Here is a 17243-nt window from a genome sequence, read left to right as displayed (position 1 = left end):
TATACCATCTCTTTATCCTGGTCAGAGTGGGTCGGATTCATTGGGCTGATTCACAATAAACACTCCAGACAGGTCACCAGTTCATCGCAGGGCAGACATTCACACACACACATACACACACACTTAGGGCAAATTCTAGTGGCTCCAACTGGTCTGACCTCATATCTTTGGACTGTGGGAGGAAACCCAAGCGGACGCAGGGAGAAAATGCAAACTCCACACAGTAAGGACCCGCACCGCTCCATCTGGGAGCGCTACCCACTGTGCCACTTTGCCGCCCCATTATATATTCCATAATCTATTCCATAAGCAGTCACAAGTAAATTTTGTGACACAAGTCAAGTTTTGCTTAAAAGATGTAAAATAACACATCATGATTAGGCTCAGTAGCCATGATTATTCTGAAGTAATACAACCCCAAATCAGAAAAAGTTGGGACAGCATGGAAAATGCAAATAATAAAAAAAAAAAAACACAGAGTTTCTTACATTTACTTTGACTTTTATTTAATTGCAGACAGGATGAACCTGAGATATTTCAAGTTTTATCTGCTCAACTTCATTTCGTTTATTAATTAACATCCATTCCTGCATTTCAGACCTGCAACACATTCCAAAAAAGTTGGGACAGTAAAGCATTTACCACTTTGTAATGTTGCCATTCCTTTTCACCACAATTTCAGAGCACCGACACAGCCCCATACCATGACAGACCCTGGCTTTTGGACTTGTTGCTAATAATATCTGGATGGTTCTTTTATTTGCATTTTCCATACTGTCCCAACTTTTTCAGATTTGGGGTTGTAGATAAAAACTCCATGAAGTCCATGTTTGGGAATAATACTTTTATGTCAATGCCTGGTGCCCAAAGCAAGATTCATAAAGAAATGATTCGGTATAGAAAATAAAAAGAGTTTGGTGCAGAGGAAGCAGGACTGGCCTGGATGAAGCTCTATTTATCCAGAGGTTATTTGTTTTCAACATGCCCTCTCATATCCCCATGGTCTTTACATTTGTTTTTAATCTTAATGTGTTCCTGCTTCAAACCTCTTGCCTGAGGCAGCATCCCACATTAGAGATTAATGCACTAGATAGCACAGTAACAACATTTCCTTTTTATTTTCATGTTCTAGTGTCCTGCAATGAACTGCAATGAACTTTTTTAGAATGTAGAATAATGTGATCCAGCTGGTGTACTGCAAACTGATCAGATCATATCAGACCTATATATATGAGTTGCATAAACTAATTACCTGTGAGAAACCCTGGTATCTTATTCAAATTACTAAAAATCAAAATAGGTCCATAATAAGATTAAGACATTTGGTGCAGTGGTAGCTCCCTTGTAAGGGCTTTAGATTATCAATGTGAATGTTGAGGGTTTAAATCCTGGCTTTGCCAAGTATTCAATGACTCTGGGGATGGCATATAATGGCTGTCCCTGCACTCTGACCCCAATCATAGCCCAGAGCCATCTCAAAATCCCACTGCTGCTACGTTTTTGTGGGTTCTTTCAGTATTGCACGCAACAAGCCAGTCCATACTAAAATAAAACCAAAGTGATTAACTTGATGTGTGAATCAGTGAATCACTCACTCACTTTCTTAACTGCTTATCCAATTAGGGTCACAGTTTTGGGGCTGCTGGAGCCTATCCCAGCTTTTCAATGGGTGCAAGGCACACAGTAACACCCTGGACAGGGTGCCAGTCCATCGCAGGGCAGACACACATATACACATACACACATACACACACATTCACCTATAGGGCAATTCAGTGTCTCCAATTAATTATTAAGTGCTACCCACTCAGCCACCATACCTAAACTTAAGCAGGAATGTAACACCCAAGCACCCCCCCCCCCCCCCCCCCCCCCCCCCCAACACACACACACACACACTCCACCATCCCTTCCTCAATAACAGGTGCAACCATCCTCAGCAACCTGCATGCCTCTACTCTGCAATTAACATGACTCTTTATGTGGGCAGATATCATGCTCCTCCTTCAAAAGGGTTTCCAATCAGTGCACATATCTGAACAAATGTTATGAAGCATGGTGGGCATGTCTGGATTATTTTTAAGGCTGAAAGAGCTGCTAATGTGAGTGAACTGAGTCAGCAGGGAAACCAGCTGCTCTTAACACAAGGGCTCAGATCTAACCTACTATCAAGTGCAGACAAGTGCATCATTTAGAAATGCAGTATTGACTTACTTTGAATAGGAAGTTATCTTGGCCAGAGCGCTGTGCAGTGCTCACTTAAAAATGAATTAAACTAATTAGCCTTCAGTCTCTGCTGGTAAATGTTCTTTTTCCAGTCCTAATATAGTTAAGAATTAATGCACAGTGTACCAGGTGTATTTCCTTTCCACTTTATCAGACTTAAAGAGCCAATGCTTAGCTTAATCCGCATTATAGAAATGCAGAGTAAATAACCTTTCATTTGTAACATCCAGTTTGCGAGGGTTACAGGGCTCAGAAATGGTCCAGTAAATGATATAAATATCACATAAACGTCTAACTATATTTTTAAAAAGTGTTCTTAAGGTTCATTGCAACGTCATTGATTGTTCTACCTCACAAGCTTCTCTCAACTCTGCAACATTTTTTAAAACGCATGACCAGTTTTTCTCAGAAATGTATGAAAACATGAACAAGAAAAAAAATTGGGACATTTTGAAAAATGCAGTAAAAATACAAATCTGTGATTTGTTTATTCTCTCGCCTTTATTTAATAGACAAAATAAAATCCCTAATGTTTTGGTTGACCAACTTAATTGCCTTTTGTAAAGCTAAATAAATTTGATGTCTGAAACAAACTCAAAAAAGTCAGAATAAAGTATTTAAGATACCCCATTTAGGTCTTTCACTGTCTACTGTTCATAACATTGTAAAAAGATTCAAATAATCCAGGGTAATTTTAGTTATTGTAGGGCAAAACCACTGTTGAATGTGCATGATCTTTGAGTCCCTTTACAGCATTGCACTTAAAACCACCAGGAGCTTGGAAGTGCTTTGGAAAACTGTTGTTACTAAACACAGTCGACCTTTGAAATGCGAGTTTTGTCAACGTCCAGCTTTTTATTGGGGAACAAACCGACATAGAGCTCTCTGTGATTTTCAAACAATTCAAAAGGTAAACATTTTAAATTAATTTAATTTTAAACTTGTTTATATTAATAAAATACTTAATTGTCTGAAAAAGAATTGAAAATCTTTTCTTTGTAGTTCTGTCAGTTTAATAAGGATTCAAGAAAATTAACAAATCACATATTTTTGTTTTTATTGCATTTTACAAAATGTCTTAACTAAGAAATGGGGTTTGTTAAGTTATGATAAAAAAAATTGAGTAGTTAATTAAGGAATAAATCATATTCTTATTAATTTTGTCAGACTCTACAGCAGTAATAGTGAAAGTACTGAAAACAATAACCTTACTTTATTCTTTTATCAATGGAATAACAGATTTTGGGTGATAAGTATTTTACTTTCATGACTTAAAACCCAAAATTACTCATTGACACTTCTGAGCATATGAGAGACACAAATATCATGGGAAATGACAGACTTTCTCATTTCTAAAGATCGGTAGATGATGTATCTTTAATGAATTTATAAGTCAGTAAGCTAGAAAGTAAATGGGTACAAATAACCCTTAAGAGTGTTGTATCTGAGTGGACCCTGTTCATATTATTCTACGTATTTGCTTTTCTTTATTTTTAGCATTAATGCAGTTAGCTATATTTGGTCATAATATTGCAGGAGGGCGATTAGGCATTTGCGCACATCACCATGCATCAGCAATGTTTTAAAACTATTTTCCAAGTAAATCCATTTGTCAATTTTGAATAGTGTATTAAAGAAATAAATGGGGGTCTTGGACTTACAGTGAAGTAATACACTCCCAGTGGGTCTTCCAACAGCCTCTCAAAGCTGACAGCCCAGCTGGCCACCCGACCCACTCCATTAGCCCTGCCACCGGGCACACTTGGTAGGTTGGAGTTGCTGCTCGAGCATTGTGTTCCTGCACGCTTCACTGGCTCTAACACATTCAGCTCTAGATAAAAAGAGATGTTGAGCTGCATTATACAGTGGCCTTATGAACTTTTCATACAAGTAAATAGAAGTAAAAAAAAAATAGTTTTTTTTTTCTGTCTGCCATTATTATAATGACTCCTATTCTTTCTTAGACTGTGTAAGACATCTGTTTTTTTTCCTAGTGACTCACCCTACTATTACTAGTGAGTCACCTACTATGATTTCTGATTATGTTGCCATTTAAAAAATAATGGTTAAAGATCATTTTAAGTAAATGACAACTGAAATGGGCTTCAGGAATTAGCTTATAGAATTAAAAAAACATAATACTGTTATGAATAATATTACTAAAATTATGAATAGTTTAAGAAGTCCAGGAACCTCATCTTTATTCTTAATAAAATACTATCTTATACACATTATTAGGCCAAAAGTATGTGGACACTCATAGGGTGTAAGAACTTTATTATCACTTAACAGCTATAGAACGTTGGAATATTAAATGTGAGCCAGGCTTCACCTCACAAATGCTATTTTGACTGAATGGGCAAATCTAAAAACATTACTGTGCTGCTTTTATAACCGCAAATCAGAAAATAGAAGGAAGCTCCATATGAATGGCCATGGTTTTAAATTGGGAACAAGCACATTGTCAGGTGTCCACATGCTTTTCAGCCAATACGATGTAGTATATTAATATTCATTTATATGCAAATAAACACCACGCAATTAGAAACAGGCTTTTAATGTTTACAAATTATCATAGAGAAATATAAAATGCTAGCAGTTAGCTGTTGATTGCATATCAGCTTTAGATAGTAATACATGAAATTTTAAGAATCAGAGACAAATTTCTAAGCATTTTTACTGTAATGGAGTAATTCCATTACATGTATGTATTTCAAAACTATAAAATTATTTAGGTCATGTTAGCACGTGGTTAACTGGCCAGCTCTATCCTGTAGCAGTTGGGTTTATTTATTGTCATGATTTTAAAAAAGATTGAGTTATTGCATCAATACAGGTCAGTTCAAGGGGTTTTAAAATCGAGAATTCAAGGTTAAACTGTAATACTTTAATACTGATAATGCAAGTTTAAAACGACCTACTTCAAAAGAGTCACATGGTTTCTCATATCTCATCTGTTTTCTGGTTTTCGACTTTTTTCTCTCCTACATTGAGAATAAACGACTGGAGGAAGTCATTGTGGTGAGATCTGCACCCCAAACAGGATGTAAACAGTCAATGACAGACTGAAATACTGAAACAGTGGCTTCCACGCCATGCCTCGCGGAAGTCACATGTGAAAAACACAAAAACAGTTCATACTGGAATATCTATTCATGCTTTCAGTGGCCAGTTTGAGAGTGTGACTTTGTATTAGTATAATTAGTAGAAGTTAGATTGAGTGATATCAGGCTGGCTAGCAAACCAAGTACTACTTTTTGCTGCATCTCAAACCACATACAAACTGTTCTAAATAACAAGCTAAATACCAAATAACTACACTACTGATGGTGTCATTACAATTCTGCCACACTGTTCAGTACAGAATGGACATTTACAGCATTAAGCAGACACTCTAATTCAGAATAACTTGCCTCTTTTTAATACAATTTTGTAATAGAAGGACAGTTAATATTTACTGTGAATGCAGTTAATTAATTTAACAGTTAAGCAGTTGGACGCTTTTTCACAGGACTAAACTTAAAAACCATGTTTAACATAATCTGAATCAGCCATCTAAGAGAAGTCATGTGTTCAGGTTTATGTACAGTTGTTCTCTCTATGTCACGGTATCACTGATGTACAGTAAAGTGTATTTATAGTGTTTGTTCCTTCTGCTTATGTATTATTAATTCATAACTCACCTCCATCGGAGACAGCCAATGTCTGTAGGTGGGAAGAAAATGACAGTGGATGAGATTAGATGAGTCATAGTTATAGGTCAATGTAATAACTGTAGTCAGTCATTAGATATTAACACCACATAGTCTTCCTTTATTAAGACAGCTCCATAAAAGACACACTTTCAGAGGAATTCTGTTAAAAACCAGTAGTCAGGAAAAGCAGAAATAAAAAATCTCTTAATAATCTCATAGCCAGGTGTGAAAAAACATGAAAAGAGAAAGTGGCTTAGTAGGTAAATCTCTTACAGGCTTCACACATAAACTGGATGACCAAATGTACGTATGTGGACTATAATATTGTTAATCCCATTTCAACTTGAATCCAAACCTTGATTATTGGTATCAGAGCTGATACTGACCTAAATGTTAGATTAAATAATAGTAGATTAGATTTTTAAAAACAATTCTAGTTTTTTTTACTGATAAACATAAGTATACAAACATAAGTATTGGTATCAGGGCTGATACTCACCTAAAATTTTAGATTAGATAATACTAGATTAGATTTTTTTTAACAATTCTAGTTTTTTTTACTGATAAACATAAGTTTACAAACGTAAGTATTGATATCAGGGCTGATACTGACCTAAAATGTTAGATTAGATAATAATAGATTAGTTTCTTTTAACAAATCTAGTTTTTTATTGGTAAATTTAGGTATATAAATGTAAGTGTTGGTATCAGGGCTGATACTGACCTAAATGTTAGATTAGATAATACTAGATTATATATTTTTTTAACAAAACTAGTTTTTTTTATTGGTAAACAATAAGTATACAAACGTAAGTATTGGTATCAGGGCTGATACTGACCTAAATGTTAGATTAAATAATACTAGATAAGATTATTTAAACAAATCTAGTTTTTTATGGGTAAACTTAAGTATACAAACCTAAGTACTAGTATCAGAGCTGAAACTGACCTAAATGTTAGATTAGATAATACTAGATAAGATTATTTAAACAAATCTATTTTTATTGGTAAACTTAAGTATACAAACCTAAGTACTAGTATCAGAGTTGATACTGACCTAAATGTTAGATTAGATAATAATAGATTAGATTATTTAAACAAATCTATTTTTATTGGTAAACTTAAGTATACAAATCTAAGTACTAGTATCAGAGCTGATACTGACCTAAATGTTAGATTAGATAATAATAGATTAGATTATTTAAACAAATCTAGTTTTTTATTGGTAAACTTAAGTATACAAACGTAAGTATTGGTATCAGGGCTGATACTGACCTAAATGTTAGATTAGATAATACTAGATAAGATTATTTAAACAAATCTATTTTTATTGGTAAACTTAAGTATACAAACCTAAGTACTAGTATCAGAGTTGATACTGACCTAAATGTTAGATTAGATAATAATAGATTAGATTATTTAAACAAATCTATTTTTATTGGTAAACTTAAGTATACAAACGTAAGTACTAGTATCAGAGCTGATACTGAACTAAATGTTAGATTAGATAATACTAGATAAGATTATTTAAACAAATCTAGTTTTTAATTGGTAAACTTAAGTATATAAATGTAAGTATTGGTATCAGGGCTGATACTGACCTAAATGTTAGATTAGATAATACTAGATAAGATTATTTAAACAAATCTAGTTTTTTATTGGTAAACTTAAGTATATAAATGTAAGTATTGGTATCAGGGCTGATACTGACCTAAATGTTAGATTAGATAATACTAGATAAGATTATTTAAACAAATCTAGTTTTTTATTGGTAAACTTAAGTATATAAATGTAAGTATTGGTATCAGAGCTGATACTGAACTAAATGTTAGATTAGATAATACTAGATAAGATTATTTAAACAAATCTAGTTTTTTATTGGTAAACTTAAGTATATAAATGTAAGTATTGGTATCAGGGCTGATACTGACCTAAATGTTAGATTAGATAATACTAGATAAGATTATTTAAACAAATCTAGTTTTTTATTGGTAAACTTAAGTATATAAATGTAAGTATTGGTATCATGGCTGACACTGACCTAAATGTTAGATTAGATAATACTAGATAAGATTATTTAAACAAATCTAGTTTTTTGGTGGTAAACTTAAGTATACAAACGTAAGTATTGGTATCAGGGCTGACACTGACCTAAATGATACTGACCTAATATGTTAGATTAGATAATACTAGATTAGATTTTTTAACAAATCTAATTTTGTTCATTGGCAAGTATGTATGTGCATCATGCTTTACATTACCACAGACTTTGAAACCACAGTTTAAAAGAGAAGCTCTTGCTTCTGCTTTTTCTTTTTCACGTGAGCTTTAATGTATTCATTTTACAGTAGTGGCTTCTTTCTCATGCAGCCCACGATTGTGATGTAATACTTGCTTGACTTTGTACAGTATCACCCATGTTTCAAAGTATCCTCTTGGAATGAGATGACACTTTAGGGTTTTCTTCCCAACCTTGGCAAGAGATCTCTGTTTTATGTATGTACTTTTTAATGGTGGTAGTTAAACTTGCCCTATTTCTATTCAAACTTAGAAGTCGCAAGCAGTCAGCAATAATAATAAGTAATAAGGCAGTGCCAAAAAGTTCAATGTGTAATATTTTCAATATCACCAAATAAATATAACCATTTCATTATTCGAATTCATGTTGTTTGAAATATATAGTATGTTTAAAAACATATACTATGCATGTGTGTGGAGAATTGAGAAAATGTTGTTTGGTTGATAACAGAATTTGTCATTTTTAGTGTAATTACTAAACTAGATGTGGCCAAAAGTATGGTGATATCTGATCAGAAGCTTGTTTGACATCATATTCCAAAACAATAGGCATAAATATGTGAAATTAATATCTCTTTTGGAAAGGTTTTCCATAAATTATGTCAAGTATGTCTTTGGATGTTGGATGAGAAGACCTGGTTTACAATCAACGTTCTTATTGTTCAGTAGGGTTGAGGTCAGACTTTGGGTTCATCATCCAACTTTGCTTTGTACACAGTCATACTAGAATAAGAAACGGCCTTCCCAAAGGTTAAAATCATATGATAACTGATTTTATACACTTGTTAGCAATGGGTGTGGCCGAAATTCGAACTCATTAATTAGGCGGGCGTTCACATGATTTGTGGTCAAATTACATTACAAAATCTATTTTTAATAGTGTATATGAGCCAAAAATATTTGGCCGTATTTTGAGAAACCCACAATAAAGAATACTATAAACTATAAAAGAAGTTAATTTGATAAACTTTGTGTTTGGACAAAAAATTATGTGTTCCAATCATTTAATAAACAACTGCAGAAATTAATGAAATCCTAAGATGTCAAGACATCCATGTGCTTTAAAAGTCTATGTAAACGTTTCATTTAAAGTGTATATTCAAACATAAGTACACTAATATCATCATATACCATTTCACTTCCCCTTCACACAAACATAAACACACACAACTCAACAAGGCCCCTCAAGTCGTACCTGAAATCCACAGCCTACAGTAGAATTGTTAGACTTCAGAGACATAATCCCAGTCCTCCCGCACCTCAAGAACTTAAGATTCTATTAGAAAAGCATGAGCTGGCGCTGAAAATGTGTGAGCCTTGCTGCCTATGACCAAAATCGAACTTCCTGCTAAACCAGGAAATCTTACCATAGCAACTTGCCACAGGAGGAAGTGTAGGTACTTTATACAACCAAAAATGCTTAGACGCTTATGCAGTGCCAGTAATCGAATCAGATTATCTAAGTGAAATGTAAAGCAAACGTTGGCAAAGCAAAATCCAGAGAACTGCTTTAGGTACTTTCTTAACAGATGTGTTCAAAATATAATAAATTCTGGTCACCACCAAAACATGGTTAAATATTATATTGTTATAGTTAACAAAGCTGCTTATTCAGTGTTTCTGGACCTTACAGTGGTGGAAAACAATTATTCAACCAATTGTATTTTATTATTTAATGTACATTTAGTGCATATATCAACTTTAAATTAACAGCTGTTTGACTTTCTACTTATAAATAAACAAGAGCTTGTTTCAAAACTACACTAAAGTTATTATAGTATATATCATTATTCTCATTATATATAATTAAAGTACTTTTTACAAAGATATTACAGCTTTCAATATTTACAGAAGGAAATTCTGAGCTGTTGCAGCATTGTGGTTCAATTTTTTTACATTAATGTATAGACAGCTGTTTGGATGATTACACTATGCCTTATGTGTTCCTTCACTACTTGTACCAGAATCTGAAAAGGTCCTGGGTTCGATCCCAAGGTGGGGCGGTCCGGGTTCTTTCTGTGTGGAGTTCGCATGTTCCTCCGGGTGCTCCGGTTTCCTCCCACAGTCCAAAAACATGCAAGTGAGGTGAATTGGAGATACAAAATTGTCCAGGACTGTGTTCGATACAAACTTGTGAACTGATGAATCTTGTGTAACGAGTAACTATAGTTACTGTCATGAATGTAACCAAAATGTAAAACATGACGTTAAAATCCCAATAAACAAACTAACAAATACCAGCATCTGAACAACACAGAAGAAGCCACTGCAGCAATAAGGAGACACCATATTTGACAATCTCTCCCTTAGTCATGGCCAATTGTGTCTGTTAAGCGCCCAGCCAGGCTTGTAGCACCACTGAATGTCATACTCGGAATCACAAACCCCCCACAGTTGTAGGCGGTTGAATTATACTGGTGCTCCACTCAAACATCCAGTTTTAAATGTGTAATATTTCTGTCCCTAAAAACTGTGGAATTCCTTTACCTTCAGCATAACTGCTACTAGCAATCAATTTAATATGAAAAATGTGTATTTTGCATTAGAACTTTACATTTGCAGTAATAATATCAACAAGTTTATTTATTTGTATAAGACCTTTACGTCTATTTACTTTCAGTATATTGGCTAGTTTATAATACCTATTTTTTCATTTTTTAAATATTTTGTTTATGCATTTTTATCCCTTTTCTCCCTTTTTTAGCACATGCAATTGCCGCTTTGATTGAGGAGAACGAAGCTAACCCACGCCCCCTCCGACACGTGGGCTGCAGCCATATGCATTTTGTCACCTACACTCTGACGAGTGCAATGCGGATCAGCACTGTGTACGGAGAGACACACCCTGACAGCACTCTTTTCCCGTCTCTGTGCAGACGCCAACAATCAGCCAGCAGAGGTCATAATTGCATTAGTTATGAGAGAGTCCCTATCCGGCTCTTTAATATCCCACCCCTATCTAAACAACAGGCCAATCGTTGTTCATGTGGCTGCTCAGCCCAGCCGGCAGGCAGAGCTGAAACTCGATACGATGTATTTGAGATCCCAGCTCTGGTTCCAGTGTGTGCTTTTACCGCTGCGCCACCTAAACTGCCTATTTTTACATTTCAATTAATTTTCATTTGTTGCCACCAGTGGGTACAGTGTACATGGAATCACTGGGCACAATACAGTAACAGATATAAGATCCCACAAGATTCTAGTTACACCATTAAAGCCAAGACTGAATCTTTAAAGGGAAAGCAAATGCACTGAACTGCTATTAGGACAAACATCACAGAGGAGAATATTTATGGTGCAGCTGCATTACAGCAGACTGTGACATCTTTCGGATCATAGAGCTTTACATATTTTAGATCACAGAGCTTTAAGTACATTGTCTAAGCTTCCGTAAACAGTGCAGTCTGGATGGATTGTGGTTAAAACACACTGTCACAAGTCTGGCAACCTCTGGGTTATTTTAGGCTCGAATGCCCTTGATTTGTGAACCTACTGCTTAAATCATACACGTCTTCAACATATATTTAATATATACACAGATCAGCCATAACATTAAAACCACCTCCTTGTTTCTACACTCACTGTCCATTTTTATCAGCTCCACTTACCATATAGAAGCACTTTGTAGTTCTACTATTACTGACTGTAGTCCATCTATTTCTCTACATACCTTTTTAACCTGCTTTTACCCTGTTCTTCAATAGTCAGGACCCCCACAGGGCCACCACAGCACAGGTATTATTTAGGTCATGGATGATTCTCAGCACTGCAGTGACACTGACATGGTGGTGGTGTGTTAGTGTGTGTTGTGCTGGTATGGATCAGACACGGCAGTGCTTCTGGAGTTTTTAAATTCCGTGTCTACTCACTGTCCACTCTATTAGACACTCCTACCTAGTTGGTCCACCTTGCAGAGGTAAAGTCAGAGACGATCGCTCATCTATTGCTGCTGTTTGAGTTGGTCGTCTTCTAGACCTTCATCAGTGGTCACAGGATGCTGCCCACGGGGTGCTGTTGGCTGGATATATTTTTGGTTGGTGGACTATTCTCAGTCCAGCAGTGACAGTGAGGTGTTTAAAAACTCCAGCAGCGCTGCTGTGTCTGATCCACTCATACCAGCATAACACACTCTAACACACCACCACCATGTCAGTGTCACTGCAGTGCTGAGAATGATCCACCACCTAAATAATACCTGCTCTGTAGTGCCCCTGGGAAGGTTCTGATCATTGAAGAACAGCATGAAAGGGGGCTAACAAAGCATGCAGAGAAATAGATGGACTACAGACAGTAACTGTAGAACTACAAAGTGCTTCTACAGTGTATCACAGAAGTGAGTACACCCCTCACATTTCTGCAGATATTTAAGTATATCTTTTCATGGGACAACACTGACAAAATGACACTTTGACACAATGAAAAGTAGTCTGTGTGCAGCTTAAATAACAGTGTAAATTTATTCTTCCCTCAAAATAACTCAATATACAGCCATTAATGTCTAAACCACCGGCAACAAAAGTGAGTACACCCCTTAGTGAAAGTTCCTGAAGTGTCAATATTTTGTGTGGCCACCATTATTTCCCAGAACTGCCTTAACTCTCCTGGGCATGGAGTTTACCAGAGCTTCACAGGTTGCCACTGGAATGCTTTTCCACTCCTCCATGACGACATCACGGAGCTGGCGGATATTCGAGACTTTGCACTCCTCCACCTTCCGCTTGAGGATGCCCCAAAGATGTTCTATTGGGTTTAGGTCTGGAGACATGCTTGGCCAGTCCATCACCTTTACCCTCAGCCTCTTCAATAAAGCAGTGGTCGTCTTAGAGGTGTGTTTGGGGTCATTATCATGCTGGAACACTGCCCTGCGACCCAGTTTCCGGAGGGAGGGGATCATGCTCTGCTTCAGTATTTCACAGAACATATTGGAGTTCATGTGTCCCTCAATGAAATGTAACTCCCCAACACCTGCTGCACTCATGAAGCCCCAGACCATGGCATTCCCACCACCATGCTTGACTGTAGGCATGACACACTTATCTTTGTACTCCTCACCTGATTGCCGCCACACATGCTTGAGACCATCTGAACCAAACAAATTAATCTTGGTCTCATCAGACCATAGGACATGGTTCCAGTAATCCATGTCCTTTGTTGACATGTCTTCAGCAAACTGTTTGCGGGCTTTCTTGTGTAGAGACTTCAGAAGAGGCTTCCTTCTGGGGTGACAGCCATGCAGACCAATTTGATGTAGTGTGCGGCGTATGGTCTGAGCACTGACAGGCTGACCCCCCGCCTTTTCAATCTCTGCAGCAATGCTGACAGCACTCCTGCGCCTATCTTTCAAAGACAGCAGTTGGATGTGACGCTGAGCACGTGCACTCAGCTTCTTTGGACGACCAACGCGAGGTCTGTTCTGAGTGGACCCTGCTCTTTTAAAACGCTGGATGATCTTGGCCACTGTGCTGCAGCTCAGTTTCAGGGTGTTGGCAATCTTCTTGTAGACTTGGCCATCTTCATGTAGCGCAACAATTCGTCTTTTAAGATCCTCAGAGAGTTCTTTGCCATGAGGTGCCATGTTGGAACTTTCAGTGACCAGTATGAGAGAGTGTGAGAGCTGTACTACTAAATTGAACACACCTGCTCCCTATGAACACCTGAGACCTAGTAACACTAACAAATCACATGACATTTTGGAGGGAAAATGACAAGCAGTGCTCAATTTGGACATTTAGGGGTGTAGTCTCTTAGGGGTGTACTCACTTTTGTTGCCGGTGGTTTAGACATTAATGGCTGTATATTGAGTTATTTTGAGGGAAGAATAAATGTACACTGTTATATAAGCTGCACACAGACTACTTTTCATTGTGTCAAAGTGTCATTTTGTCAGTGTTGTCCCATGAAAAGATATACTTAAATATCTGCAGAAATGTGAGGGGTGTACTCACTTTTGTGATACACTGTATATGGTTAGCGGAGCTGATAAAATGGACAGTGTGTGTAGAAACAAGGGGGTGGTTTTAATGTTATGGCTGATTGGTGTACATACACATACAGAAATACCTGTCAATGATAAAAAGTAAAACAAAAAACCTTATGCAAATTAAATAGACTATACAGGGAATAGACTATACAGGCTGTTTAATACTGTGCATGATTAGGACTGCACTGTAAAGGTCCGAGTAAACAACTGTCAACAGCAAATAATGAATTACCTAAATAATTCAACTGTTTTACAAAATGCTTACAATAACTTAACATGAAATATTATACAAAGTTTGGTAAACTGGCCTTGTGTTGGTCTGCTCTCCATGCTTACAACAACAAGCTCATGCCAAAAACTTGTATTTCCATATTGTTTTTGTCCACATTTTTCCATCATTCTTCACTAACTACACATATAACTAATTACAGTATACACACAAATGAATACTCATTATTTGGTACCCTAGTAAATCTGGGTCAGGTAATGCACAGCTTTTAGTGGAGTTGGTTATTTTACCTTAGTAAGGATGAGAGGTCTGCTTTTTGTCAGTGTGTTATTTCTCCCCAGACGTCTACGTAAAGAAGCACGTAAGCCAAAGTTAGAGAAGCCTCTGGTGATTTCCTGGAAAGGCATGGCTCTCTGAAAGGAAACAAGGTCTGGGTAAAAGTAATGCTAATGAATTTACGGGAACTAAAACATGTAGTATTAAAATGAACATGGTGAGATTAGTCAAATGTTATTTTCTTTCTTTTAGATCAGATAAGATCATGTGAAGTGTTCACCTGAAACTACTTCTGTAAACACTGTTACACTTACTAAGATTTTCTTGATTCTCTTTGTGGTAATGCAGGAATTAATGTTTCATGCGATTGACAAATGTCTGTCAGTTCTTATGCCTTAAAAAATTCCATTTGATCTAATTAAATTCCTGCATGACTAACATTTCCACCCCAAATTGCACTAACAAATAGTACAGTGTTGTGATCAGTTCTTTCTGTCATCTGCTTGTTAACATATCTGTAATATACAGCATATTTACAGTGTGTAGATAGATGATAGATAGATAGATAGATAGATAGATAGATAGATAGATAGATAGATAGATAGATAGATAGATAGATAGATAGATAGATAGATAGATAGATAGATAGATAGATAGATAGATAGATAGATTAAACTTGGTTAAATGAAAGTAAAAAATGTCAGTAGTTGACAAAATTCGATTAAACAAAATAACCAAATCCGGCATCTTTTAACAAACTGATAATCATGGTTCAGATAATAAGCCTATACAGAAATAACACTTAATAATAATTTAAATGTACATACCTTTTCCCTGGAAGCCAGAGTAAAAGTTTGGGAATGTTGAAAGGTAACGGTCGTGTCCATGCCGGTTCTGTACGCTCGTAGAATGTTGGAAACCAGGAGAGAAGCTGGTTAGAGAGGTATGGTGAGTTCCTCAGCTCACATGAACTCCCTATCACTGAGTAAACATCAGAGCTACCATAAAACACTAGTCTGCTGGGAATAAAAGTCATTCAGTGGGAAAACATACTGATCGTGCAACTGGTGACCTGAGAAACCTTCCAAAAACATAAAGTGTTATTCTTACAAAAAAAGAGCCCTATTTAGGAAACTCCTAAGGGAAAATCATTTAAAAACTCTTATCTGATTCTTGTGATTGATTTTAAAAGATTTGGTTTGATAAAGGTTTACATTTTTCTGTCTGTATTCTGATTCTTTTTTAAATACAAAAACTTATTATTAGGATTTAAAACAAGACTGTAAGTCGCAAGACTATTGGTTAAGTCTGGAACTAATGTTTGTGTTTAACTCATGCTCAGTCGGCATTCCAATTCATCCTCTTAGTACTGGGTTGATGAAGTTGGGCCAGGTATCTGTGAAGAATTCTGTCACACATGGAGTGTGTGTATTTATCTGAAAAAAAGGTCTGGTACAATTCTTCAGAATGTCATTGTATGCATAGCATTAACATTTTTCCCTTACTGGAAACAATAAAACAAGTCCAATCCATCAAAAACTTTTATGTTTCATTATTTATCTTTTCTCAAACCTTATAATTGGTCTTACTGCTTTACAAGAGATAATATACTACTGTTATCCGCTGAACCCAACATTGTCAGTTTGACAGATGTTAGACTGTGGTTCAACACTTCAAATGTGTTTTCACTTTTGTAGAGTCCAGATCTGTCGTGCTTTATGTCAGTCTAGTCGAGGATTGTGTGTGACTACTCAGAAATGAAAACCCAATGCGTTAAGCTCCAGACAAACAGTTCTTGTACTAATGTTGCTGGAAGAGGCAGTTTACAGCCAGATAGTTGTAAGGCATGTTTCATTATTGTGCTGTTTCTAGGTGTTTTCACTTTATACTAGCACTGCAGTAAGCAGTACTGGGGACTGCTAAGCAATATGTTTGATTTTATTGACATTAGCAATTGGTGTGGCTGAAATAGCCGAACCCACTAATTAGAAGTACACTATATGTGAAAACCCTTTCTAATCATTAAGGTCAGGTGTTTTGGCCACAAGCATGTCTAAAACTCCAGTCTGTATGAAATAGTGTAGTTAGGGTGACTATATTTTGGTTTTTAATAAAGAGGACACTTGGCAGAATGGCAGCATGGGCCAGACGGACACCTGCACTGGGTTGAAAGTTTGGTCAGTTTACTTGGTATAGTTTTTATTTAATTTATTTAATTGGTGGCACAATGGCAATGTATAAAAAGTAGGGTTGGATGGCAGGATGGCAGGACACATTCTGCTTTTCATGCATTCTGCTTTCCACGGATCCCGACCGAGACAAAAACGCGGATTTTTTCAGTAATTAGTCTGTGAATTTTCATTTGCACTTGGGCATTTTTAAGAGAAGTGCAAGAAGGCGGGATCAAAAGAGAAAGAAGAAAACAAAAACACACAAAGAATAGCACACACAGACTACAAGAGCCAAATCCCGGCCAGACACATTTTAAGTCCAAAAAAGAGGATGTAGGGTCACCCTAGTATAGTATAAAATACTATAA

General features: G+C 36.3%; 1 protein-coding gene across 1 annotated transcript in view; it reads right to left on the bottom strand.

Moving 5' to 3' along the window:
* The window catches only part of rgs14b (regulator of G protein signaling 14b), a 31883-nt gene extending 17048 nt beyond the window's left edge, over positions 1-14835 (bottom strand). Inside the window, exons 1-3 of the mRNA XM_063011746.1 lie at positions 14719-14835; positions 5910-5931; positions 3888-4057 (exon numbers count right to left, since the gene is read on the bottom strand). Coding sequence (XP_062867816.1) covers positions 3888-4057; positions 5910-5931; positions 14719-14835 — 309 coding nt within the window. The remainder of the gene's footprint in view (positions 1-3887; positions 4058-5909; positions 5932-14718) is intronic.
* Between the last annotated feature and the right edge of the window lie 2408 nt (positions 14836-17243).

Source organism: Trichomycterus rosablanca, chromosome 16, assembly GCF_030014385.1.
Source record: "Trichomycterus rosablanca isolate fTriRos1 chromosome 16, fTriRos1.hap1, whole genome shotgun sequence".
Classification (NCBI taxonomy): domain Eukaryota; kingdom Metazoa; phylum Chordata; class Actinopteri; order Siluriformes; family Trichomycteridae; genus Trichomycterus; species Trichomycterus rosablanca.
This window is presented reverse-complemented; position numbering and strand designations above follow the sequence as displayed.